The 27833-nt window shown below is 40.7% G+C and overlaps 1 protein-coding gene across 10 annotated transcripts in view; it reads right to left on the bottom strand.

The window, feature by feature from the left end:
- The window catches only part of LRRFIP2 (LRR binding FLII interacting protein 2), a 153660-nt gene that overhangs the window by 28148 nt on the left and 97679 nt on the right, over window positions 1-27833 (bottom strand). For 4 of the 10 annotated variants that reach the window (XM_007057222.4, XM_043540668.1, XM_043540670.1 and 1 more), the window contains 4 exons: window positions 24622-24666; window positions 23658-23771; window positions 9295-9465; window positions 8603-8695 (listed from right to left, as the gene is read on the bottom strand). In XM_007057222.4, the coding sequence (XP_007057284.1) occupies window positions 8603-8695; window positions 9295-9465; window positions 23658-23771; window positions 24622-24666 (423 nt within the window). Of the gene's footprint in view, window positions 1-1415; window positions 1509-8602; window positions 8696-9294; window positions 9466-23078; window positions 23151-23657; window positions 23772-24621; window positions 24667-27124; window positions 27239-27833 lie in introns of all 10 variants that reach the window. The other 6 variants (XM_027819611.3, XM_043540667.1, XM_043540669.1 and 3 more) reach the window with 4 other exon arrangements.

Raw genomic sequence — 27833 nt, 5'->3', positions numbered from 1 at the left:
ACCAGATTTCTGGTTTGCATCATCTTTGCAAACAACTTCTTAGAACCAGAATAAAATTCTAATAACTTACAAAATATAGTGTATTGTACAGCTGCTCAAAGGAGTCTTAAGATGGGATACAGTGAAAATTGACCAGTCTTGACAAATCCACTGGAGCTTATCATCAGGGAAGATGACAAAAAATAAAAGCTGAGACAAAGATGAAGTCATGGAAAATAAAGGGCTATAGGATCATAGGGGAGGCAAACAGAGAGGAAGAATGTTCATTCTCCTTTACAAGTGGTAGGGTGGGGTTGGACTTCAATTTTATGAGACACAAAGGCTAAAAACCTCTGTTTTTAAAAAAGTTACGGTTTAGATTCTGTACCAGTTGATGTCACTGGTCTCTACCTCCATCTAGGCAAGTTTCATATTTGCCATGAATTGGTAGATTTTTCAAGCCCTGGCTACAGGTAAAAAAATATTCTTAAAAGTTAAGGGACTGTATGCATGACAAACTGAAGTCTTCTATTTCATAAGTTTAATTAATACAGTTCTATTTTATATAATGCCAATCACCATATTATTTAGGCCCTTCAAGCTACTCAATCTTCTTTCCTCTTTTGTTTGTAATAAGCTTTACAGCATTTAAGCTATAGTATATTTTGTTTAATCTTTTATTCTTCACAGTGCTTTCAAAGTGAAAACCCTGGACTGCTTAAGTGAATGAGAGACACATGGTATGTAATCATATTAAACACCTGCATGCTTCTGATGTATTGTGAGGCACATGGCCACAAAACCAACCCTGAGATGTGGGTATGACATATAGCTAGACTTCTTGAAAAAAAATATGATTTTATAAGAGTCATTTTATTTAAAAATCAAACAAAACACTACTTTTTGGAATAGATGGCTAACAAGTCTTGAAGTATTATGAGCGCTTAGATTTCTCCTTTCTTAATATAAAATGTATAACAAGTTGCTTAATGCATATATAATGCAGTAAATTCAACATCCAAAATGAGTGTAGTAAGCCATATTTTCAGAACTGAATAGGTGGTTATGTATTTTTCATTTTCTGCTTGAAGTATTAGGCACTGGCTCCTGCTAGATGTATGACAACTGACTAGATGGATCCTACGGTTTTATCTTAGTATGGCCAAGCCTACGCTCTTAACCAATTTCTTGGAAGGATAAAATTGTAATTTATCCCTTTCACCCACTGTATATGTAAGTGAAATTCAGTAATATGAAGTGAAGCTCATTTCTTTGTTCCAGCGAGGAAGCCTATGTTACAAATATCAGATTGCAACTGTGTTTAAATGGCTAAAATGTACATGGCCTTCATTTTCTTTGGACTGTCCAGAATCCTCTAACAATACCAGTCTATTTCTAAATCAATGATCCCTTTTCCCCCCATATTAGTTTCATACCCCAATTTTTTTATCTTTCCAATTAATTGTCTCCTGGAGGTCAAACACCTCTCTGGTTATGGAGTCTATTTTCTGCTGCATGCGTTGATTCTCCTGTAGTAAATGGGAGGAGGGAAAGAATAAAAGAGGAAAAAGACAGACTAGTAAAGGAAACAAACAGATAAAGGAAACTAAATAGTATAAAATCAACCAAAGAATCTGTAAGGATGAGAGTTTAAAAACATAGATGGCATCTTAGGCTAATATGACACCTTCCTTTTTCAATCACACAAGGATATTGTAACTAACTTTTTTTATACACTAATGTTATATGGAGTAGGCAATATATAAAATAACTTCTTGATAATGTATCAGCTGTATCTGTGCATTTCCATGATAGTAGTTTCCACATAATTTGGAAGTAATATCCTGTCTAGAGAAAAAAATACCTTCATGATAGCTCTTCAGCAGAGTGTGTCAAGTATCACATGGACGTGACCTTTTTTAAAAGTTTCTTTCACGATGGACTGAAAAGTTATTCAGCTATTAAAGATGAGACTGGAACCACAGGCCTAGGCATAAATTAATGTAACCCCCTTTTATGTTAATTCTTATAAATTATGACAAATGCAATACGCTAAAGTTCAATGCCACAAAATTAAATTTAATTAAAATATAGCATTGATGTAAGATATTAGAAAAAAGTTAAAACACTGACTTTTACATTTCCTAGCCACTGACTTACCCTTGCAACCTCATTTACTGTAACAGAAAAAGGTATAAACATAACAATTGTCCGATATCAAAATGTTTGCAATGTATTGGATGCTAGCTATAAAAAGTTGAGAACAACATCCGTACCAGTGCAAAACAAGTGTATTTTGGTTGTAATATGTTTGGGAAAATGTAATTCATCCCAAGTCGGTGGTCGGGTATGCAGCAAACAGAATACAAACAGGATGATCAGGAAGAAAGAGCACATTCCTTTGAAAAGGTGCATTATTTATGTATTCTGCTTTCAAAACATGGAAACTCTAGGACATAGTATCTCAGACTACGGATAAGTGTTCTGAATCTTTTTTAGCACAGTCACACTGCAATATTTAGGGGTTATTTTTGGCCCAGTAAACTTAGAAAGTTAACCAAAACGCTGAAGTGTTGAAGGCAATATGTGAACTGGTGTAAACATTTCAATTTCAGCTCGAGGTATTTGTATTACAACAGTGGTTTTCAACCTTTTTTCATTTGTGGACCCCTAAAATATTTCAAATGGAGACGTGGACCACTTTGGAAATCTTAGACAGTCTGCAGACCCCCAGGGTTCTGTGGACCACAGGTTGAAAACCATTATATTACAAAATATGTAGTAACACAGTAAACATATTAGACATTAATGCCCAAGAAAACAAAACCACAATTTCTAAAATGATCTGTAAGAAATGTTGCAAAAAGTACTTCTGTAACTCAAAGAACCTTTTCTAACTTTTACACTTGTGTGTGTTGACAGAGTATTAGGTTTATCACCTCCTGTTATAAAATGGAAAACAAACAGAAAGAAGAAAAGGAAGAAAGAAAGAAGGAATTGTGTATTTAGACAAGATAAAGCATCCAGCAATGAAATGCCTGTCAACTAATTCTACGTAATGCACTACTGTGATCAGAGGTGGCCTCAGCATTTTTGGTGGGCCTACTAAAATTTTTCTTAGGCCCTCAAAATATAACTGATCCCAATCTGTTATAATCATGCCCCTCTATATGGGGCTAGCCTGAGGATTTTGGGGATGATTAGAGAGAATTCTTTGGTATCCCAACAAATCAACTCATTTTGTATCTGTGAGTGGAGGAGGTGTCTGTGCCAAAACCAACTTCCTTCTGATCAAGAGAACCCCACTGGTGGTGCTGGGTTATGTGCATAATGCCAACATTTAGAAAAGTATTGCAATGAATAACTGTTTAAATAAGTTGCAAGTGCGGGTGCCCTTTGGCCCCCATTTTGTGAAGCGTCCATGTGGATCTGGTGAATATAAGCATTTATATGCTGTTGCACTTTATAAAAGTAATAATCCATACCCTGTGAGGCAGTTAAGTATTCCAGATAAAAAAGCTCAACCAGAAAGGTTCAGTGACCCAGCTAAGGCCACAGAGGGAGTAAGTGTCAGAATCAGGATTAGAATATGCAGGAGATCCTTGCTCTCGGTGCTTAGTCTACTACATGTTGAGAAAAGACAGTTACAGTGTTCTTCGAGAGGTGTTGCTCATGTCCATTCCATTGTAGGTGTGTGTGCTCGCCACATGCACCGGTGCCGGAAGTTTTTCCCTCAGTGGTATGCATAGGGGACTGGCTCTGGTGCCCTTTGGAGTGGCGCACATATGCTGTGGTATAAGGGGCACTGCCAGCAGAGTAGGCCCTGGGGTGGGCGACCAGGGTGGCTGCCGTGGAATATTGATATGTGAAAGTAGGCGTCCTTCAAATCGAGGACGACATAGCAATCTCCTGGATCCAGAGAAGGAATGATGGAGGCCTGGGAGACCATGCGAAACTTCAACTTCTTAAGATACTTGTTGAGGCCTTGCAGGTCCAAAATAGGGCAGAGACCACCCTGGGCCTTTGGAATGAGAAAATACCAGGAATAAAACCCTTTCCCTTTCTGAAGTGTGCGGACTTCCTCTATGGTCCCAACTTGCAGGAGAGCTTGTACCTCTTGGGCGAGAAGTCACTCCTGAGAAGGGTCCATGAAGAGGGATGGGGAAGAGGGGGTGGGAGGGAGGGATTTTCAATAAAACTGTAGGATGTACCCCACTGCCACAGTCTTGAGGACCCAGCGGTCCATTGTTATTGCAGCCCAAGCGGGGAGGGAGGAAGGAAGGAAGGTGGTTGAAAAACAAAAGAAGGTTAGGATCTGTCTGTAGACTGGGATATCACCCTTGAGCGCACCCTCAAAACGCCCGCTTGTTACCCTGGGGGTAGCGGGAAGAGCCCGACTGGGAGGTAGAGCTGAATTGTTGGCCCTGCCCTTCTTGTGATCGGGCTCTGGTCTGGCTTGACTGCTTGGTCTACGATTTGTTGGGGTTTGAACCTCTTTCTAGCGGGGGCCGGTGTGTAGAGGCCTAGGGAGTATAGGGTAGCCCTAGAGTCCTTAAGCCCATGTAATTTTGTGTCTGTCTGTTCCACGAATAGGGCCAGGCCATCAAAAGGGAGGTCTTGGAGCGAAAGCTGGGCCTCTGTCACCAACCCAGATGACAGTAGTCATGATGCCCACCTCATTGCAGCGGCCGAATCCGCCGCATCAGAGGCAGCCTGTAAGGAAGCCCTTGCCACCATTTTCCCCTCACCAAGGATGGCAAGGAACTCTAGTTTGGACTCCTCAGGCAATGAGTCTGCAAATTTGAAGATTGACTGCCAAACATTAAAATCATACCTCCTGAGTAGAGCCTGATGGTTTGCCACTCAGAGTTGGAGGCTGGCAGACAAGTAAACCTTTTTCCTAAATAGGTAAAGCCTCTTGCCGTCTTTATTTTTGAGAGCTGGGCCTGGTTGCCCTTATCTATCTTTTTCATTGGCCGCCGAGACCACTAGGGAGTTCGGGGCTGGGTTGGAGTACAATATTCGAACCGCTTCCTGGGGACATATTACTTCCTGTCCACCCGCTTGGAGATGGGTGGGAGGGAAGATAGGATTTGCCACCAAGCTTTTACAAGCTTTACCACTCCATCATACAAAGGGAGTGCCACTCTGGACAGGGCCACCACAACCAAGATGTCAAACAGGCCATCAGTGGGTTCTGCCAACTCCTCTGCCTCTAACCCCAGGCTTGCTGCCACCTTCTTTAGCAGCTCCTGGTGTGCCCTGGCATTATCCTGTGGCACTATCTGTGATAGTCCCGCCACTGCCTCATCTGGCGAGGATGGCGAGAGTGGGAGAAGAGGTGATCTCCACTGTGGCTGTGGGAGGCCCATGGGCACCTTGCTCGGACCCTGCATCCGAATCCAGGAGCAGGCAGGAAACGGTAGCTGATCTTCCCTCTGACACCCCGATAGAGAGCGTTGCATGAGGGTCCCTGGGAAAACCCCCATGGATTCCAGAATTGCCATGGGGTGGGGCGCATTGGCCCTGGGCCATGCATCAACTGGCGGCCCTGGGGGAACCTCCCCAGGCTTGGCTGAGGACATCTGGCCCGAGGGACCCAGTACTTCCAAGGAGGAGGAGAAGAAACGGTCTTGTCTCGGGGACCACGACAGTGCCGACGTGGCCTCAAAGTCCTCTTCCTGCCTGCTTCCGTGACGCTTGTGGCAGGGGGATTGGTACTGAAGCTCTGGGTCCGAGCTGTCTGCTCGGGGCCTGGTGGCGCAGCTCAGTGGATCGGCAACAGGCATCCAGCAATTGACACCTAGAGCTCTGTGTCAGTACTGAGTCAGATAATCAAGAGCAGGATGATGAGGAGTGCTGAGTCGATCCAGGTGATTGGTGCCGCGTGGTTTGGCGATCTATGCCTCAGCACCAGGGATCGGCCACACCGTAACTCCAATGGCGTCCTTTGCCCCAGGGAGTGATATTTCCTGTCCAGAGACCAGTGTCATTCTGAGAACCAGTGGTGCATTGTGGCCCTGTATCTACCATTGGTGCCGTCCCATGGGGAACCGTTGCTTAGAGTCCCGCGAATAGGGCCAGGAACTTCAGTTGGTCTGGGCAGGTCAGAAGCGCCTCGCTGGGAATCATCACTTCGACGTCGACCGTCGCGGTGCTAGGGACCAATGCCGCACCGACAGGAACTGTGGTTCAGGTCCCAGTGCTGGCTTCCCCCTGGAGATGGCCACGTCTTGGCAAGGCATCAGGGGCACCAGTAAAGACAAATGTCTTTTGCAGCCTGGAAGGCCTCCAGTGTGGACAGGACTTCCAGGTGCAGGGGATCTCTGGCATTACCTGGGGTGGGCAGTTGGTCCCTAGGAGGGCTCGTTGGCCTTGCTGGCAATGTCAATGCCTGGCTGGGCTCTAGAGACTTAATGCCTTGCAAGGGCCTATACTCCTCCCCAGACTTTCCCTTTGCCATACAGAAGGTCAGGGAACGCCTCTCCCCAGGCACTTCTTTTGCTTCTAAGCTGGTACAGGGGACTGGGACCAGCACCAGGAGGCCGGTGCTGGGGGTGCACTATGCACCAATGCTGCCATAATTGGTGCAGAGTCTGAGTTTGGCGGCTCAGAGCCCGGCACAAGGGCCAACTCCATGAGGAGTGCTGTTAATCTTATGTCCCACTCCTTTTTTGTCCTGGGATTGAAGCTCTTACAAATGCGACACTTATCGTTGATATGGGCTTCTCCACGAACACTTCAAGCAACTTTGATGAGGGTCACTAATTGGCATAGGCTTCCGACTGCGATCACCAGACTGAAAGCCCAGGGAGCAGGGCATGCCCCATCCCTGGGCTAAATCCCAGAGGGAACTGTCTAAGCTATCTATGACATTAACACTAACAGTTAAGACAACAAAGAATTACTTATCTATATTCAACACGAAGAGAAAACCACTGGGTAAGTAAGCGCCTGCTGAAGCAAGGAGACATTCCAGCACCATCACTGGTGGTAAGAAGGAACTGAGGGTGGAGGGGAGCCAGCAGTGCCCCTTATACCACGGCATATGTGCACCACTCCAGAGGGCGCCAGAGCCAGTCCCCTTCACATAGCACTGAGGGAAAAACTTCCAGCACTGGTGTATGTGGTGAGCACACACACCTACAATGGAATGGACATAAGCAAGCACTCAAAGAAGAACTGCCCCTTCTCCTGGCCAGAGTTCATATTGGCTGCATACATCAGTCTTAGCACCATAAGCTGCACCCCCATCAGTACCATAGCCTCCCACTACTGATCAGGGGTCTTCTCAAAAGTCTTTTGAGTTTCACAGGACCCAAAAGAATGACCAAGGCAACTGGCAGGGCAGTGGAGGAACTTGACGGGGAAAAAATGAAGAACTTTCAAATGTTACATCCTTGATTGGTGTATCTAATTAAGAGGGGTAGAAACTTAGAGTTTTTTCCTTAAATTAAGGCTGAGATTAGCTCTGACATTCCTTGGACCTACAATTTAATATGGAGTTTGCAGACAAGAAGCTGTCACTGGATTTTGAGAGCCAGTACCATGTCAATTGAAAACAATACATTCATGTACAACTGCACAAATATAAGCCACAATGCAAACCTAATCAGCGGACATTCACAAACACTGAAATTCCCCCCATCCCCTTTTAAAATAAACTGTAAAACAAACATTTTTGGGAAGGCAAAGAAAGTTAAATTAATTTGAGGCTGGTGTCTGGGATTGGGATGACTGCCCAATATTTGGGTGTGATAGTAGTGCTGGAGTTCAAGCTACGGAAAATTGCCAGTCTATGAACCCATGTTTTGCATATAGAGGCATTAGATTTCTGTTCACACAGAAAGAAAAAAAAAAAGAAAGCATTGGTCTGAGGCCCAGTAACTAGATTTTTTTTTTTTTTTTTTTTTTTTAAGTATTTTACAATATACAAGATAATTTTTTGAAAATTTCATGGGAACATTTCTAACTTTTAAATAAATTCATAAAAATTAAGATAGAATGGTAACTCAAATACAGAATAGATAACTTTACATTCCTGTCACTACAACTGAACTTTTTGTTGCTTAAGAAATATAAGCTGGTATGTGTGTCTATTTTGTATAGGGGAAATACGTAGATAACCAAACTTGATATAGTCTATCTACATAAAAACAAAAGAACATAAGAACGGCCATACTGGGTCAGACCAAAGGCCCAACTAGCCCAGTATCCCATCTTCCAGGTGCCCCAGAGGGAATGGACGGAATAGGTAAGTGATCCATTCTCTGTCTCCCATTCCCAGCCTCTGGCAAACAGAGGCTCAGGACACCATCCCTGCCCATCCTGGCTAATAGCCATTGATGGACCTAGCCTCCATGAGTTTTTCTAGTTCTTTTTTGAACCCTGTTATAGTCTTGGCCTTCAGAGCATCCTCTGGCAAAGAGTTCCACAGGTTGACCGTGTGTGGTGTGAAGAAATACTTCCTTTTGTTTGTTTTAAATATGCTGCCTATTAATTTCATTTGGTGACCCCTAGTTCTTGTGTTATGAGAAGGCGTAAACAACACTTCCTTATTTACTTTCTCCCTCACATATTTCCATAAGTACAGCCATATGACTGACGTTGAATGTGTACAAACCTCTATTAGTTCATCTCTCTGACGAAGGCCCTCTTTAAGTTCATCCATCTTATGCTGTAGAATACTGCACGTGTGTTTCTGCCTTTCCAATTCCTATATTAAACAAATATCAGTTAAGCAGCGCATGCTTTGTTGTGGGTTGGACACATACATTTTCAATATAAATTAAAATAAACATGAACATCAGTAAACAGTAGTCTTAGCAATGATTTCCTGCCGCAGTTCAGACTCCTTAACAGTTAGAATATACAGGGTCAGGGTTTGAATAGTTTTCCAGACAGTAAGTAGCTAAACCACTAAACCTACTAGCTGGGAATGTGGGCAACCCACCAACAAGGTGTAAGTGCAATGAGCTGGTGAGAAGCCCACCAGATTATTGAATCTGCACAGTGCTCTTTTTGTATTATATTTTCTAGCTGGTGTTGAAAAATTTGGGGCCTGGACCTTTGTGGAAAGGAGAAATCTAAGTGACTGACAAAATAATGATTCCCTCCCAACACACACACACACACTTACACTTACTTCAACAGAACATTCCGGGTCTTAATAATTTTCAGTCATGATATGGCTTCTCTGTCATATCTGATTAAAATATAACCTCGCTATTCAAGGTAGCTACTAACCATAAGGCTCTATTTTCATTAAAAAATTCATTCTTGTATAATACAGTTTAATACACAAAATATCAGTACCTTTGACTTCTCTTCATTTTCCCTATAGAACTCTGCCATCTGCTCTTCCCTCTCCTCAATGACATCCTTTAGCGTATCCACTTGATAAATCAAATTGTTTTTCTCATTATCTAGCTGAGCATTGGAAACCATAGCTTTCTTATACTTCTCTTCAACTTCAGATAGAGAATCCTGCACAGATGTTAGAAACATTAGCATTACTTTAACTGTTTGATGCTTCAGTATAAATGCTACATGTGAACATAATACTCAAGAGCTTACATTTGTTTTGAACTAAAATCATACCAACATTTTAATTTACTAAGTACTGTTTGAGGTCTTTCTTTAGAAATATAAATTAAATTATAGTAAGTTTCTATTATTTAGTTTATAGTGTTAATTGCACTGCAAAATTGTTGCAAATGTATGCAACAAATTACAGAATAACTGTTCACCTGCATTTTTTCCTGCACCACCCCTGGAACTTAGAATCTTACTATTATGTCTAACTTCGGAAGATGTAGGAGCTATTTCCCCCTTAACTATGCATTTTCTTTTTTCTGTCAGTTTGTATCACAGCCACAACATTTGTTCAGTGTTTGCGTGTGTAAATGTTTTAGGAATTCAGTAAAATTACAAAGTTGATAAGAGCTAAAATGATTAACCAAATAAATCACCTAAAAGTATGAAAGAAAATCTCCCAGTGATTAAGAGTGATTTTAACTGATAAGTTTATTTTGGCAGGTTAAAAACCAGATACTTTAACACATCAACACCACCACAATCACTAAAATGTGCTTATTGTTTTATAGCTCAGAACTTAAGTTTTAATATGGCCACAGACATTTTAGTAATCATTCCATGTGGTTTTGGAGAAATCAGTGTTTAAAGAGAAGTTTTTGTGCCTCTAGCTGCTTAGCTCTTTTACCAGTTGTGGCATATGCATCTCATTTACTTTTTGGAGAACTCCACAATTTTGATTCATATACTTGATACTAATCTGTCTAAATAAGGTCTTTGGCTGAAGAGAAGGTGCATGTGCACAGTCTGCTATATACCTAGTCAACCACTCTTACCCAATTCTTCTCTGTCCTGAGGGTAAAATCGATCATGTAAACTCAATTTTCAAGCACAGTAGCAAAATGTCAACTATTCACATAATAGAGAAACTATTAGCCTACTTGTATCCTTGAAATATGCAGTGATCTCAATACAAGACAATTTTAAAGTGTAAAATCTCAGTATCATAGAATCATATACATTAGAGGTGGAAAAGACCTGTTAGATCATCAAATCCATCTTCTTGCCAGTGTAGGACTGTTCCCGTACTATACATTCTCTAGCATTCTGTTGTCTATTTTTCAAAGTTGGAACTGATGGCATTTCTACCAATTCCACTTTCTGAAGGAGACTATTCCATAATCTAACACATTTTCATTATTGGGAAGCTGTTTCTTACAGCCCAAATCTTCCTTTTCACAATTTCATCTAATTATGTCTACTCATACCTCCTCTTCCAACTTCCAGGATCCAGAAACCCTGTGCTGGAGAAACACCATATCTCAAGCACCCTTCTCAGAACAAAAACTTCCAAATGCCATACTGAATTAGAATGACAGTATTTGGAAGAAATTGGTATCTAGGGTCCCAGAATAATCGTGCATGGATAAATTCATAGATTAAATTTGCAGAACATGATGGTTTATGAGCATGATGAAAAAGCATTCATTTGTTCTATGTTTCACCAGAAAATAAAGGATATCTTCAAAGTGGAAGTCATACATATCAGAAAATGGAAAACCATAACAAATAAAAATTACAGGTAAGGAAATGTTTCATGCGTCTCCACACTCTGGAAAGTAGCAAACAGTAACCAGAGATTAAAGTCAGGGTGGGACAAAGAAAAACCAATTAAAATATAGATAAAAGCTTTATACAACTATATACAAAGGAATTTCTAATTTTAGATTAAGAGTAGCATAAACACAACTTCTGCTGAGGTCACTATGACAATTCTGCAATGAATGGTGAAAGTATTAATTGTTGAAAACTAAGTGTCTGCCTTGCAGATCTCATCAACAGTAGCTCTTATTTCTTCTGCTTATGAAGTGGTTGTTTTTCTAGTCGAGCGTGCATTGAGTCCCTGACAGATACATTTATAAGCCTTAAAGTGTTTTTGTCCCCATGAAAAGAACATTAGTTTTATGTCATTCCTTAGTAAGATCAAATAAAGTTTTATGGCCCTTAGTATTTCCAAAGGATATATAGATGGGGGGTGGGGAGGAGGAAGAGAAGCTTAAATGGAAATTAAAAGGAACAGACAAGAGTGACATACCTGCAAGCTGCAAGGAAACTTCTGAAAAACACAATAATAGAGGCTCACACAATATGTTTGCCCACCCCCACCCCCCACGGCAAAAGAAAAACACAGTAAGAGGACCAACAACCAAAAAAAAAAGTACAAGAGGTGGCTAGAGATAAAGACATTTTAAAAAACTGGAAGTCAAATCCTACTGAGGAAAATACAAAGGATCAAACTCTGGCAAGTCAAGTGTAAAAATATAATTAGGCAGGTAAGAGTATGAAGCCCAACTAGCAAAAGACAAAAACTAAGAGCAAAAGTGGTTAAGTGCATCAGAAGCAAGAAGCCCACCAAACTACCAGTGGAATCACAGGATAATTGAGATGCTAAAGGAGCACTCAAGGAAAACAAGGCTGAGGAGAAGCAAAATGAATTCTTTGCATCAGTCTTCACTGCAGAGGATGTGAGGAAGGTTCCCACACCTGAGACCTTTTTTTAGGTGACAAATCTGAGGAACTGTCCAAGATTGAGGTATCAATAAAGATGATTTTGGAATAAACTGATAAATTAAACAGTAATAAGTCACCAGGACCAGATGGTATTTACAAAAGAGTTCTGAGTAACTCAAATATGAAATCACAGAACTACTAACTGTGGTATGTTACCTATTGCTTAAATCAGATGACTGATGATTAGTCAACATAATGCCGATTTTTAACAAAGGCTTCGAAGGTGATCCTGGCAACTACAGGCCAGGAAGCCTAAACTTCATTACCCAGGCAAATTGTTTGAAATTATAGTAAAGAATGATCAGAAACATAGATTAACACAGTATATTGGGGAAGAGTCAACACATAAAGGGAAATCATGCCTTGCCAAATCTATTAGAATTCTCTGAGGGTGTCAAATGTGGGGACCAGGGTGATATAATAAATACAGTATACTTGGTCTTTCAGAAAGCCTTTGACAAGGTCCCTCACCAAAGGCTCTTAGCAAAGTAGGCAATCATGGGATAAGAGGGAAGGCCCTCTAATGGATCAACAACAGGTTAAAAGATAGGAAACAAAGGGTAGGAACAAATGGTCAGTTTTCACCGTGGAGAGAACTAAATAGCAGGGTCCCCAAAGGATTCGTACTGGGACAAGTGCTGTTCAACATTCATAAATCACCTGGAAAACGGGGTAAACAGTGAGGTAGCAACATTTGCAGATGACACTAAATTACTCAAGGTAGTTAAAATCCAAATCTGATTACAAAGAGTTACAAAGCGATCTCACAAAATTGGGTGACGGGGCAACAAAATGGCAGATGAAGTTAATTGGTGATAAATGCAAAAGTAATGCACCTTGGAAAACATAATCCCAACTATAAATACAAAATGAAGGGATCTAAATTAGCTGTTACCACTCAAGATAGATAAGAGTGATTGCCAACAGTTCTCTGAAAACATCTGCTCAATGTGCAGCAGCAGTCAAAAAAACTAACAGAATATGAAGAATAAGAAAGAAAATATCAATGTCACTAAATAAATAAATGCTACGCCCATACCTTGAATAATGCATGCTCTTTGGTCACTCCATCTCAAAAGATGAACATTAGAATTGGAAAATAGTACTGAGAAGGGCAACAAAAATGATCAGGGGTACGGAACAGCTTCCGTATGAGAAAAGATTCAAAAGACTGGGACTGTTCAGTTTTGAAAAGAAATGCCTAAGAGGGTATATCATAGAGGTCTATAAAATCATGAATGGTGTGGAGAAAGTGAATAGGGAAGCAGAATTTAACCCTTCACATAATACAAGAACCAGGAGTCACACCCATAGAAATTAACAGGCATAAAAGAAACATAAGTACTTCTCCACAAAACATACAGCCAACCTGTGGAACTCGCAGCCAGGGGACGTTGCAAAGGCCAAAAGTATAACTGGCTTCAAAAAAGAATTGGATAAATTCATGGAGGAAAGGTCTATCAGTGGCTATTAGCCAAGATGATTAGGGACGCAATCCCATGCTTTGGGTGTCCCTAAACGTCTGACTGCCAGAAGATGGGACTGGATGACCAGGGATGGATCACTTGATAATTGCTCTGTTCTGTTCATTCCCTCTGAAGCATCTGGCAGGACCACTGTCAGAAAACAGGATACCAGACTAGCTGGACCATTGGTCTGAACCAGTATGTTCCCATGTTAAAGTAGAAAGATATTCTATTGGGGACAAAAAACCACAAATATCTCTGGCAAAACCTGCAAGTACAGGTCTTTAATAAAAGGGGTCCCTTTGTTCATGTATTTTTCTAGTTGAAGTGACTGCTGAAAAAAAGGGAAATTTTCTCATCATGAGGAAAAGGCAGGTGTCCAACAGAAAAAGACTTGGTGAGAGCTTGGAGGACCAAATTCAAATTCCACTGCGCAACAGGTTGATTTTTAGTTTCTGATGCCTTAGCCCTGGTCTACACTAGGAGCTGAGATCGAATTTAGCAGCGTTAAATCAATTTAACCCTTCACCCGTCCACACGACGAAGCCCTTTTTTCGACTTAAAGGGCTCTTAAAATCGATTTCCTTACTTCACCCCTGACAAGGGGATTAGTGCTGAAATCGGCCTTGCGGGGTCGAATTTGGGGTACTGTGGACACAATTAGATGGTATTGGCCTCCGGAAGCTAATCCAGAGTGCTCCATTGTGACCGCTCTGGACAGCACTCTCAACTCAGATGCACTGGCCAGGTAGACAGGAAAAGGCCCGCGAACTTTTGAATTTCAATTTCCTCTTTTGCCAGCATGGGAAGCTGCAGGTGAGTGCAGAGCTCATCAGCAGAGGTGACCATGATGGAGTCCCAGAATTGCAAAAGAGCTCCAGCATGGACCGAACGGGAGGTCCGGGATCTGATCGCTGTATGGGGAGAGGAATCCGTCTGATCAGAACTCCGTTCCAGTTTTCAAAATGCCAAAACATTTCTCAAAATCTCCCAGGACATGAAGGACAGAGGCCATAACAGGGACCCGAAGCAGTGCCGCGTGAAACTGAAGGAGCTGAGGCAAGCCTATCAGAAAACCAGAGAGGCAAACGGCCACTCTGGGTCAGAGCCCCAAACATGCCGCTTCTATGATGAGCTGCATGCCATTTTAGGGGGTTCAGCCACCACTACCCCAGCCGTGTTGTTTGACTCCTTCAATGGAGATGGAGACAACACCGAAGCAGGTTTTGGGGACGAAGAAGATGATGATGATGATGAGGTTGTAGATAGCTCACAGCAAGCAAGCGGAGAAACCAGTTTTCCCAACAGCCAGGAACTGTTTCTCACCCTGGACCTGGAGCCAGTACCCCCCAAACCCACCCAAGGCTGCCTCCCGGACCCACCAGGCGAAGAAGGGACCTCTGGTGAGTGTACCTTTTAAAATACTATACATGGTTTAAAAGCAAGCATGTTTAATAATTAATTTGCCCTGGCATTTGCGCCTCTCCTGGATGTGCTCTCAAAGCCTTTGCAAAAGGTTTCTGGGGAGGGCAGCCTTATTCCATCCACCATGGTAGGACACTTTACCACTCCAGGCCAGTAGCACATACTTGGGAATCATTGTAGAACAAAGCATTGCAATGTATGTTTGCTGGCATTCAAACAACATCCGTTCTTTATCTCTCTGTGTCATCCTCAGGAGAGTGATATCATTCATGGTCACCTGGTTGAAACAGGGTGCTTTTCTTAAGGGGACAATCAGAGGTGCCCGTTCCTGCTGGGCTGTATGCCTGTGGCTGAACAGAAATGTTCCCCGCTGTTAGTCACGGGGATGGGGGGAGGCAAAATGCGACCTTGGTACGAAAGCACATGTGCTATGTGTGTAATGTTAACACCACAGTTTACCGTGAAAGAATGTACCCATTGTTCTATAAAATGTGTATTTTTAAATACCACTGTCCCTTTTGTTTTCTCCACCAGCTGCATGTGTTTCAAGGATCTTCTCCTTCCCAGACGCTAGCGAAGATTAGAAGGCAAAAAAAACGCACTCGCGATGAAATGTTCTCTGAGCTCATGCTGTCCTCCCACGCTGACAGAGCACAGATGAATGCATGGAGGCAGACAATGTCAGAGTGCAGGAAAGCACAAAATGACCAGGAGGAGAGTAAGTGGCGGGTTGAGGAGAGGGCTGAAGCTGAAAGGTGGCGGCAGCGTGATGAGAGGAGGAAGGATTCAATGCTGAGGCTGCTGGAGGATCAAACTAATGTACTCCAGCATATGGTTGAGCTGCAGGAAAGGCAGCTAGAGCACAGACCGCCGCTACAGCCCGTGTAACCAACCGCCCTCCTCCCCAGGTTCCCTGGCCTCCTCACCCAGATGCCCAAGAACATGGTGGGGGGAGGGGGGCCCCTCTGGCCACCCAGCCACTCCACCCCAGAGGATTGCCCAAGCAACAGAAGGCTGGCATTCAATAAGTTTTAAACTTTTAAAGTACTGTGTGGCCTTGTCCTTCCCTCCTCCACCACCCCTCCTGGTGCGTCTCTCCTCCACCACCCCTCCTGGGCTACGTTAGTAGTTATCCCCCTATTTGTGTGATGAATTAATAACGAATGCATGAATGTGAAGCAACAATGACTTTATTGCCTCTGCAAGCGGTGATCGAAGGGAGGAGAGGAGAGTGGTTAGCTTACAGGGAAGTAGAGTGAACCAAGGGGTGGGGGGTTTCATCAAGTAGAAACAAAAACTTTCACACCGTAGCCTGGCCAATCATGAAACTGGTTTTCAAAGCTTCTCTGATGTGCACCCCGCTCTCCTGTGATCTTCTAACTGCCCTGGTGTCTGGCTGTGCGTAACCAGCGGCCAGGCGATTTGCCTCAACCACCCACCCCGCCATAAACGTCTCCCCCTTACTCTCACAGATATTGTGGAGCGCACAGCAAGCAGTAATAACAGTGGGAATATCGCTGAGGTCTGAGTCAGTAAATTGCGCCAGCATGCTTTTAAACGTCCAAATGCACATTTTACCACCATTCTGCACTTGCTCAGCCTGTAGTTGAACAGCTCCTGACTACTGTCCAGGCTGCCTGTGTATGGCTTCATGAGCCATGGCATTAAGGGGTAGGCTGGGTCCCCAAGGATAACTATAGGCATTTCAACATCCCCAACAGTTATTTTCTGGTCTGGGAATAAAGTTCCTTCCTGCAGCTTTTGAAACAGACCAGAGTTCCTGAAGATGTGAGCGTCATGCACCTTTCCCGGCCATCCCACGTTGATGTTGGTGAAATATCCCTTGTGATCCACCAGTGCTTGCAGCACCATTGAAAAGTACCCCTTGCGGTTTATGTACTCGCCGGCTTGGTGCTCCGGTGCCAAGATAGGGATTCTGTCTGTGACCCCACCACAGTTAGGAAATCCCACTGCAGCAAAGCCATCCACTATGACCTGCACATTTCCCAGGGTCACTACCCTTGATATCAGCAGATCTTTGATTGTGTTGGCTACTTGCATCACAGCAGCCCCCACAGGAGATTTGCCCACTCCAAACTGATTCCCAACTGAGCGGTAGATGTCTGGCGTTGCAAGCTTCCATAGGGCTATTGCCACTCGCTTCTCAACTGTGAGGGCTGCTCTCATCTTGGTATTCTTGTGCCTCAGGGTAGGGGAAAGCAAGTCACAAAGTTCCATGGAAGTGTCCTTATGCATGCGAAAGTTTCGCAGCCACTGGGAATCGTCCCAGACCTGCAACACTATGCGTCCCACCAGTCTGTGCTTGTTTCCCGGGCCCAGAATCAGCATTCCATGGCATGAACCTGCCCCATTAGCACCATGATGCCCACATTGCCAGGGTCCGTGCTTTGAGAGAAGTCTGTGTCCATGTCCTCATCACTCTTGTCACCTCGCTGATGTCGCCTACTCGCCCGGTTTTGCTTTGCCAGGTTCTTGTGCTGCATATACTGCTGGATAATATGCGTGGTGTTTAATGTGCTCCTAATTGCCAAAGTGATCTGAGCGGGCTCCATGCTTGCCGTGGTATGGCGTCTGCACAGAAAAAAGGCGCAGAACGATTGTCTGCCGTTGCCCTGACAGAGGGAGAGGTGACTGACAACATGGCTTACAGGGTTGGCTTACAGGGAATTAAAAATCGACAAAGGGGGTGGCTTTACATCAAGGAGAAACAAAAACAACTGTCACACAGAATGGCCCCCTCAAGGATTGAACTCAAAACCCTGGGTTTAGCAGGCCAATGCTCAACCCACTAAGCTATCCCTCCCTCTGGTATTTCAGGCAGGACTGAATCTCCATTAAAGTTTTCAAGGTGCCCTTGACAGACCTCACCAAAACGATTGTCGGCTGTTGATTTCACGGAGGGAGCGAGGGAGCAAGGGAGCAAATGAATACAAAGCACATTTTGTCTATTTCTTGTTTTGATCCACTCCATCTATCTTTTACATCTTTGGCTGGCAGCAGACGGTGCAGTAGGACTGCAAGCCATCCACATCTCCTGGCTGCCCCGCAGAAGATGGTGCAATACGACTGCTAGCCATCCTCATCTCCTCCTGCTCACCATAAGATGGTACAATAGGACTGCCTGCAGGATTAAAGAGAATGACCTGGTCGAGTCACTCCTAATTTAGTCCCTGCGCCCATATCTGCCCAGGCGCTCCTGACCGACCTTACCAAGGCAGCCAGGAGCACCTCGGACACGATGAGGATGGTTTTCAGGCCTATTGCACCGTCTGCTGCCACAGGGCAATGGGTTGCTGCTGCTGTGTGGCAATGCAGTACCGCGTCTGCCAGCACCCAGGAGACATATGGTGACAGTGAGCTGAGCAGGCTCCATGTTTGCCATGGTATGGCATCTGCACAGGTAACTCAGGAAAAAAGGTGCGAAACGATTGTCTGCTGTTGCTTTCACAGAGGGAGGGATGGAGGGAGGGCCTGATGACATGTACCCAGAACCACCCGTGACAATGTTTTTTGCCCCATCAGGCATTGGGATCTCAACCCAGAATTCCAATGGGCAGTGGACGCTGCGGGAACTGTGGGATAGCTAGCCACAGTGCAACACTCCAGAAGTCGACGCTAGCCTCGGTACTGGAAGCACTCTGCCAAGTTAATGCATTTAATGCACTTAGAGCATTTTGTGTGAGGGGACACACAATCGACTACATAAAAACGATTTCTAAAAAACTGACTTCTATAAATTTGACCTAATTTCGTAGTGTAGACATACCCTTAGAGACTGAGAAAATCTGCAGATAAGAGCTTGAAGAAGTGACTTTTCAGATGAGAGAAAATGGATTGTTTTTGAACAGACACCTGGCTTAAAATTACTGAGGCACAGGCCACTCTGAAAACTGAACAACTGAGAATTAGTATTCCTTCTCTAGTGGCCTAAAAGGCATTTATTGTCCTTTGATCATACCAGGAAAACCATATATTTCACATTCTTTTATATATTCTGAATATGCATAGCTTTCTTGATATAATGAGGAAATCTACTAGTTCTCTGGAGTAATCAGGTGAGACAAGGCTTTAGTTTTGAGGTTCCAGCTAGCAAGAGCAGTCTCCATGAGGACTTTGATGAATTAAGTCCTTCATAAGTGGCAGCTCCCAATGGTCTGATTTCAAGACTTACCAAGGCACAGTCCTCCCAAATATTTTAAATTGTACTTTCTCTGTTGGCAACGGTAAAGTTGAAGACGCATCCAATGGAAAGGAAAAAAAAAAAAACACCCATCTTTGAAGGTGGTTGATGCCAATGTCTGGAGTAAGATAAAAGGACCTCTTCGTTGAGTTGATTTGAAAACAATCAAAAAAAGTGTCCGTTTAATTAACCATTCCTGGATGAGAAGCTGAAAAAATGTTAATTCAGTTTCTATTCTCACAGGAACTGAAGGACTTCTTAAGGCTTATTATTATATATATTTTTTGCAAGTAGTGCCTCCCTGCCTGCTGCAATAAGTGAGGGTGGAACCATTGTTTTTTCTATATAGAGAGATATTTTGGAGATGGCACGATTTTTGGAAGGAGACATTACAATATCCCTCTGCACTCTCAGTTTCAAAAGGTGAAATGGAATGAGTTTATATTAGAGATCACTGGACTAAGTGATTTCCCATCTCAGCACAGTAGTCAGCTTGCCTATACCGTTATGCACAAGGAAGGAAACTTGCCACTTGAGTGAGCTATGAAAAGGATAGGATAGCCCAATCAACTTGTTCATACTCTTGTATTGCTAGTTTCATTTGCCAGGAGGAAGTGCAGAAGAACTCAATGTTATATTATGGCTCAATGGACTATGTCTGCACAGAAGATCATCAGAAGTTGCAGGAACTAGAGCGCTGATACTGAATGGGCTTGGAACACTGGAAAAATCAGACTTGATCTTCTGAGATAGATTCTGGGGTGGCAAGACCTCTATATCAAGCTGATCACAGACTCATGTTGTTGAGTTAGTCTGGTGGTCTGAAGAGAGTCCCAGGCTATTTCCCTTGTTGGGGAAATATATCAGTACATCATCCAAATTATATGAGATCTGAAATACTTTGGGAGCTGATGATAATCTGAAAGACATGACTACAAATGGGAAGTAGACCTTGAGATTAACTAAAAACACATAGCCCCCTCCCGAGTCAGTGCTATGGGTTCCATCCAGAAGTTCACCTTCAAGTCCTTGACTGGACAAAACCCACCCTCTTTGGAGGCCGCAAAACATCTTAAGAAGAAACTGTTCCCCTTTCTCCAGAGAAGAAACACAGATGATGGCTTCTACAGGGAGCAGGTTCTGTAGAGATATCAGTATCATAGATCTGTTGGTCAGGTTCAGAGATAATACCGACTTGGAAGACTTTTGGAAGGAGACATTGAGAAGTCTAGGGGGAAATGGGCTGGAAAATGGAAATAAAAATCTACAGGCAACTCAAAAGAGCTACTGGGGAATAAAGTCACCTCAAATTTTAGCTGGGAATCTAAAGTGAAGAAGCTGTGTAAATTAGTCAGGCTGACCTGAGGAGGTTGATGGAGGCAGACTGCACACTTGTAGAGCTAAGTCCAAGAGTCAGAAAGCCTGAAAAAGATAGAAGGATTCCTTCAGACTGAGTTGAGGGCAGATGGCACTGGTGGCAGAAGCCACACACAACTGAGTTAGACTGTGTGGAACCACAATCTGGACATTTTCTGTCCCTTGCACAATTTTTAAAATCTGTATATTTCTCAGCTATCCTAGAAATCTTGAAGGATGACCACCACCAGCCTTAGGAACAGGAAAGTGGCGGGCTGGCAGATCATTGCTTCTCCACCACTGGAAAAGCACTTGTGGGAATTGCAAAGCTGGTATGGTTCCCAGGCAGCCCTGAAAGGTGCCCAACAGAAAACTGCTAGGCAGAGATCAAGAAGAAGAAAAAAAAAAAAGATATTTTCCCTGTTAGGAGGAGGAAGACAGCTACAGAGAACTATTACCTTACAACTGGAGGCAGAGTAAACAGAGAATATGGTGCAGTAGAGAATTTCTCAAGACATTTCCTGAGTCTTGAAAGGGGAAAAAAATGTAGTGCCACTGAGCCAATGCTGGAAGAAGGGCCAAGTAGTAATAGCATGTGTCAGGGGATGGGCATTCATAAGAAATAGGCTCAAACTTAAAAAGTTCTTGACTATAGATGCAAAGATTTCCAAATACTTATGAAAATATATTGACTTCATGTTTTGGTGATCTGAAACGCAGGTCAGCTCTGAGTATGATCATGTCACTGAAAAAAATCCATTATAAAACTATAATCTTGGACTGGTGCTTAACTATCTTAAAATTAGATTCCTTAAGGATTCTTTTAAAATTACAATAGTAATAACAGCAATCCACTTTTTAAATCTAATGTCAGCCAAGCAAAGCATCTAGAAGGTTAATTTCTACTGATAGCTTCTGCTTTATGGTAACTGAAAAGCAATCATCACATTATCTGCAAATAAAACATTCCTAATAATTCATATCACCACTTATGAGATGGACACAAGCATGCACAAAGAACTGTATGTTTATTCGCGTTAAACCCATTTTGAAAATATTCTTTTTGGTGCAATGCACAGTTAACAAAAAAGGTATCCTTTTCAAATTGTTAAATGATTAAGGCCTGTGGATGCAAAGTATTTTGCCAAGATCAAGAAAAATAGGGGACTTGTAAAATAATAGATATTTTGACAGTTAAATAAGAACTCCATATTTATATTTGAACCTGTAGTTATACAGTCATTACAGAATTTTTGACATCTACATCTACAGTAACACAAGTTCTTAAAGACACATATCTTCCAGCTCTGCCACCATTAAGGAACTTCATAAGACTGCATCAAGGACTCAATAGGCTACAGGGAAAAAAAAAAGTATTTTCACCATTTTACTATGAGGCCCATTAATACACTAACATCAAGGAGATACAAATTATGTACTTCATAACCTCAAACCAGCTGTTCTGATCGCTTATGCACTCATTCTCTGAAAGGGAGATGAGCTAGTGTAGAATAATGAAATGCTGACTTTAAGATGTGTGACTTCCCTTTTATCAGAATATATTACATATTCTCTTTAAATCTCCCCTCAAGAAGGCTACTAAACAAAACAAAATCTCTGTAAAATGCGATTGAAGTAAGGTTAGAATTCCACTTGATCATTAAGAGCATCTTCAATGGGTGTACATGTGTGTGTGTACAACAGAAATCATTACAATTAAGAGCTCTTCATATTTCAATATTACTAGTCACAAGAAATTTGAATACAGGCATCTGGATAAGAATATGCTGAAAAAGACTATCAAATTCTCCTCTGCATCCAGTTTCTTCTGGGCACAGTAAACGGGAAAGTAATTGTACTTTAAATATTAAGCAACATATTGTTAACTATGACAACGGACTATGACAATGAGAACCTTGTGTATATGAAAGAAAAAGATGGCCAGAGTGCAAACAATGTATACTAAAAAAAATCCACCTCTCTCACTTGATACTAGTCTATCAATGGGCCATAAAAGCTTCATCTACTCCTGAATCCAATACACACAACAGTGTATTTTTTAAAAATAGTTTTGGATTTTTAACTAACATTAACTAACATTTTCTGAAATTTATAAGTTTAATGCTTGACAATTTTCTTGGTTAAATTATTTTGTTTGTCAGAACTACTGCCCATTTCTGTCTTTTTTCACACACTGTATTGATTTTTAATATGTATTTATTTTCTATTAAAATATTAAACCATATATAAGGTTTCAATTAGTTTTCATCTTATTGGCACTTGATATGAAAACTGTAAATAGTTTAACGCTATTTTAATGTGAGTAATAAATAACTTTGAATCTACAGGGAAATAGTATATTTTAGTAATTTACACATACAAAAAACTGATCCATCCTATGCATTGCAGGTTAAGCACATGCTTCAGAGAAATATTTTTTAAAAATCTAGTTAGTAAAGCTATGTGCAGTTAGTGGAACTGATAAAATCTCCATTATCAACATATGTCCACACAGAATGCATGCTTGGGATGGTGAGCCCTTATACCTTTAGTTCTTTAAGTCCCTGTATGTATCTCCCCTCTACATCTTGTATCTGGTCCTTAAGATCATAGATATCCTGCAGGACATAGGAATGAACCATTGCATAAAAGAGGGAAAACAGTTTACAGTTGAAAATTTTGTGAAGAAAACAGCACTTTATCTTTGCATATTTTTCAGTCAAATGCCAAAGAGTGCAAAATAAAGTATACAAAACATATTAAACACACAGAAATTGAAAACAACCCTCAAATCGGTGAAAAATTCTGACTATTTTGTTATGCAACCATTGTTTGAAAACTACTAGTATTAAAAATTACTCAGTCCCATTTCTTAAATCTATCCAATGATTTCTAATGTTTTTAAAATAAAATTTGTTTCAGTACTCAGCTTTCAGTGCCACAAACATTTACATATGTAAGTAGTAACACTGCTATAACGTGCACCTATTTTTCCTCACCATCATTAAAATATGTCACATTTTATTTTTCTATGTCAAATAAGCAGAAATCCCATCTCCCTCTCTACTGCCCCATCATATTAAATATAAACCCTCCTGCTTTTTCAAATCAGTAACAGAGTTTACCCGTAATTCACTTAATGAAACATCAGGATCCACCAAACTGCTTGTATCCCCACTTCCTCTTCTGGATGAATTCCCACTCAGAGGAGTTGTACTTGCTGAATTGCGAGATGCCGGCTTAAAAAAAAAGAATAAACTGTATCAGGATTCATACTGTGATATCTTCTGAGGTGATATATCCACTCTGTCCACAAAGCCTCCAACTCTGTGATATATCTCACATTTCTCATAATAAATTACTTGACAATTAAAACAACACTGAAAACATACATTTTAAAAATCCTGTTTTATACCTGACTTAAAATTCGCGTTCTATAATATCATACTTTTGACCAAGGTTAATTTCCAGAATCTAGTTTATATCTTGGTCTGCTGGCTCCATATGCTTGCTATGATATACAATCTGTCTTGTTGATGAGATGTTTACAAAACACTTTGGTTGAGATGATGTTGAGGTGATGTGACAGTGAAGAAAAAAACTAGAATAAGTAGCTTATCAATCATCATATTTTTACTTATATCCTACAGAAATTTGAAGTTCTATACTTCAGTACATCTGGAACCATCTCAAAGTTTCCACACTTTTGTAGTCATTTTAATTCCTCTCACACAAGGACTTGGAGCAATGTCTGCAACAGCAGTTAAAAAAATCTGAGTTTTTCCAGTCCTGTCCTCTTCAAATTCAATCTCTCTGCTCAACATTTCCTGACGTGGGGGTGAACTGTATAAAAAAAATACCTCCTTTAAGAGACATTCCCTTCCTATAGGAAATAAAGGGACAGGAACAGGAATGTTATCTAGGCTTTACACAGAGCTTTACAAGTGTCATTTTGCAATTAACACTGTCAAAGTATTAGGATACAAACACTACTAAAACATATGGCATATACACTTTGGAGATATTTCAAAAATTGACTATAGTTAAAGCAAGAAAATTGACTTTCAATCTTTTAATAAACAAACATACCCTTGTGTAAATTTCAGGATACGGTTTGTCACACTTCTCTTCCAGCTGGAGAGAGAAAAAAGTGATTATAATTATTCATTTTGTGACTGAACAGCTGTAACACCTTTGTGTTCACCAAGCATAATGAGATGTATGTAATCCACAGGATTACGAAGAATGGTTAACAACCCTCCAAAATTTAAGTGTTTGGCCTAAAATAAAAGTTATTTTAACTGTAGCATTTACAAATAAATTCATGCTTATAATTAAAAATAAAACTTCAAACATTTTAGATAACCTTTCAGGTAAAAGCCTTTGTTAATATTAGAGAACTGAGAACAGAAATTTTCAGTATTATAAATCTCAGCACAGCAGTGACTGCTGCGATGGTAAACAGAATAGCACACACTAACCTTTTTGGAAGTCTGGTTTAAATCACAAGTGAAATCAGTTTGCGTGTCTTAATCTAGTCACCAGAAAACACATGTTCATGTCACAATACACCACACTATTTGGTAGAACTGGCAGTCACATCAAGACAAAATAACTTAGGTTGAAGAAGACATGATTGAAGAGGGATAACTATTTCCAATAGCTTACTATTTATTTCAGACAATATTTTAATTAATCGAGCTTGACCAGAAACACACACATCTGTTATAGAAAGTCTAGATGTACTAAACTTGTGTGTGAACCTGTTAATTTTATTACTCAGAGACTTATTTCAACATTTTCTTCAGTCAAAAATCCAAATGAAATGTAAGCCTAAAACATTACAAATCTATACATTTTTAATAAGTATAAGTAGCTTCTCCAGAGTAACTTATCCAATAATGGTCTTCAACACAAATATCTAATTCTTTTTGCCCTAAACTAATGGAGAAGCAGTTAAGAGGATTTGGCATCACCTCACAAGCAAAGTTCATACAATTTTGAAGACATCAGTTCTCAATGTCCCACGTTCTTTCCTGGTTTCATCTTTAGAGCTGCCACTGCAGCATATGTTACTACCTGAAGCAGATAGCTATGATTAAGACAGTCTACTTATCAATTATCTGATAAGGACTGTCTCAAAGAGTTGTAACTTACAACTTCCTTTTCCCAAGATCAACTGTGGACCTGCACTACATTGTTTGAACCCAATCTTCCCTATAGAGTATCAATTAGAAAATTTTAATTGTGTAATTTTTATTGCTACCATAAAAACAAGAATTAAGAATCCATTCACACAACAGCAATTCTAGTAAACGAGAAAATAATGCTATTAACCACTCTCAACACACTGTCACGTCCTTGTACCAGAGAATGCTAGTATCAGTAAAAGTAACTTTATTAGAAAAATTACTAGCTTAAATTTCAATTTGAAACAGAACGCACACTGCAACTGACATCTATCCATGCTCTGAACATACAGCTGCATACAGTGATGGTGAATAACATACATGGTGGTGACAATAGTAATACTGCACTACTGTTTTTCATCTGAACAGAAAAAAATATTTTGCTAGCTTGAAGTGTGGTTTTACTCTTACAAGTTATTGTAAAATTAGTATTGGGGGGACTAGATGTTTATTGTGTCTGAATGATTGGGACAGTCTACTAGAAAAAGGAGGAATTTTTGGCACCAAATTCTTTGCTCAGTTAAATAGGAGTAACTGATGGTAGAATGTGGCCCTGCAACTGGAATTAAGATAATACTGTCAATACATGAAAAGGAATAGATTCCAGTTTACACTCCCATAACTGTGTGGCCATGGGATGGCTACCAGCACCTCAAACTTTGTTTCTTTTTTGGGGTCACTAAAGCAAGCAGATACTCTTTGAAAACACTCAGCAAATAAGATTTGTGGAACAAGAGGGTGCCAGTTTTGCATAGTAACCTGTTATTTCAGACTAAAACCACAGCTTTGAATAAAGGTGTTTAGGCTTATTATATAAAGGACACTCAGACATTCTACATTCCTTACGTATTTTATTGCATGCAGTGTTGCTGTAGCCATGTTGGTCCCAGGATATTAGTGACACAAGATGGATGAGATATCTTTTACTGGACCAACTTCTATTGGTGAGAGAGGCATTTTCAAGCTTACACAAAGCTCTTTTTCATGTATGCATAGCACTCATACAAATGGATGCATAAAGTGATAATGATTCCAGTACATGACTATACATTATACACAATACAATTAGATTGTTATAAATTCATGTATATCTCAGGCAAAGGGCAAAATAATTCTCTGAACCGTGTTAAAAAAATAGCATTCCAAGACATAAAAGATTTGTTTTTTATTCAGTGCGCATTCTGTTATTTTCTAATAAGAAAACTGGCAGTTAGTTTAAAAAACAAGTACAAAACTCATTCACTACTGAGTAAATTCTACTGTTCTGAGGGGTTTTTTTTTGTTTTTTTTGTTTTTTTTTTTTACTTTTTCACGCAGTTATTCTTTTTTTCAGTAAAGAAAGAAAACTCATAATTAGTAGCCCGTTGTATTCATTACAATATCATAATATGCATTACACTCACACTATTTAAATCTGGGATACTGACATCGTCCACATCAGAAACAATGCTCCCCCTGCGATTGGAACGACTAAAATAATCAGCTGCAGTTTCACTTCGATCAGAAAAATCAGTTGACTTCAAAACCAAATTAAAAAAGAAAAAGAAAAGATGAATAAAGGGTAGAATGGAAGACATTTTCACTGAATGAAGATAACAAAAGTCCTTTCCACTATAAGGTACAATTATATTTCAATATAAATCAAATTAAAAATATCAACTACTGCAATTTGCTCTTGGCATTTCTAAAGTTTAATAATGATACAACAATGACTGAATTCCTCTTCTTACTGTTTTTGGTAATTTAAATGTTCCTATTTAAAGATTTACACATGTATATTAATTTTAAAGTGCACAATACCAATATATTTGTTTTTGTCAAGAAAGAATGAGTCTCATATCTACTACTTCTTTCCCTGTGACTATTCAACAGTTTGATTGTATTCTTAAATTATGATTTACAGCATTTCTAAGGCTACTGATGACTTCCACTGATACAATTAACATTTATGAATTTTACCTTCCCGTTCCAATTAATTTAAAATGGGTTTTGGCACCAACAGTGTGCAGATACAATGGATAAAGAATGACAATTGCAGTTTAACACTATTTGAGATCCTTTTCCTAATCACAATAAAAAAAGCTTTATAACAGTAAAAAGTAAGCTCTCTCA

The sequence above is a fragment of the Chelonia mydas genome, chromosome 2, assembly GCF_015237465.2.
Source record: "Chelonia mydas isolate rCheMyd1 chromosome 2, rCheMyd1.pri.v2, whole genome shotgun sequence".
Taxonomy (NCBI): domain Eukaryota; kingdom Metazoa; phylum Chordata; order Testudines; family Cheloniidae; genus Chelonia; species Chelonia mydas.
Note: the sequence above shows the minus strand (reverse complement) of the source record. Positions and strands in the feature narration are given on the sequence as shown.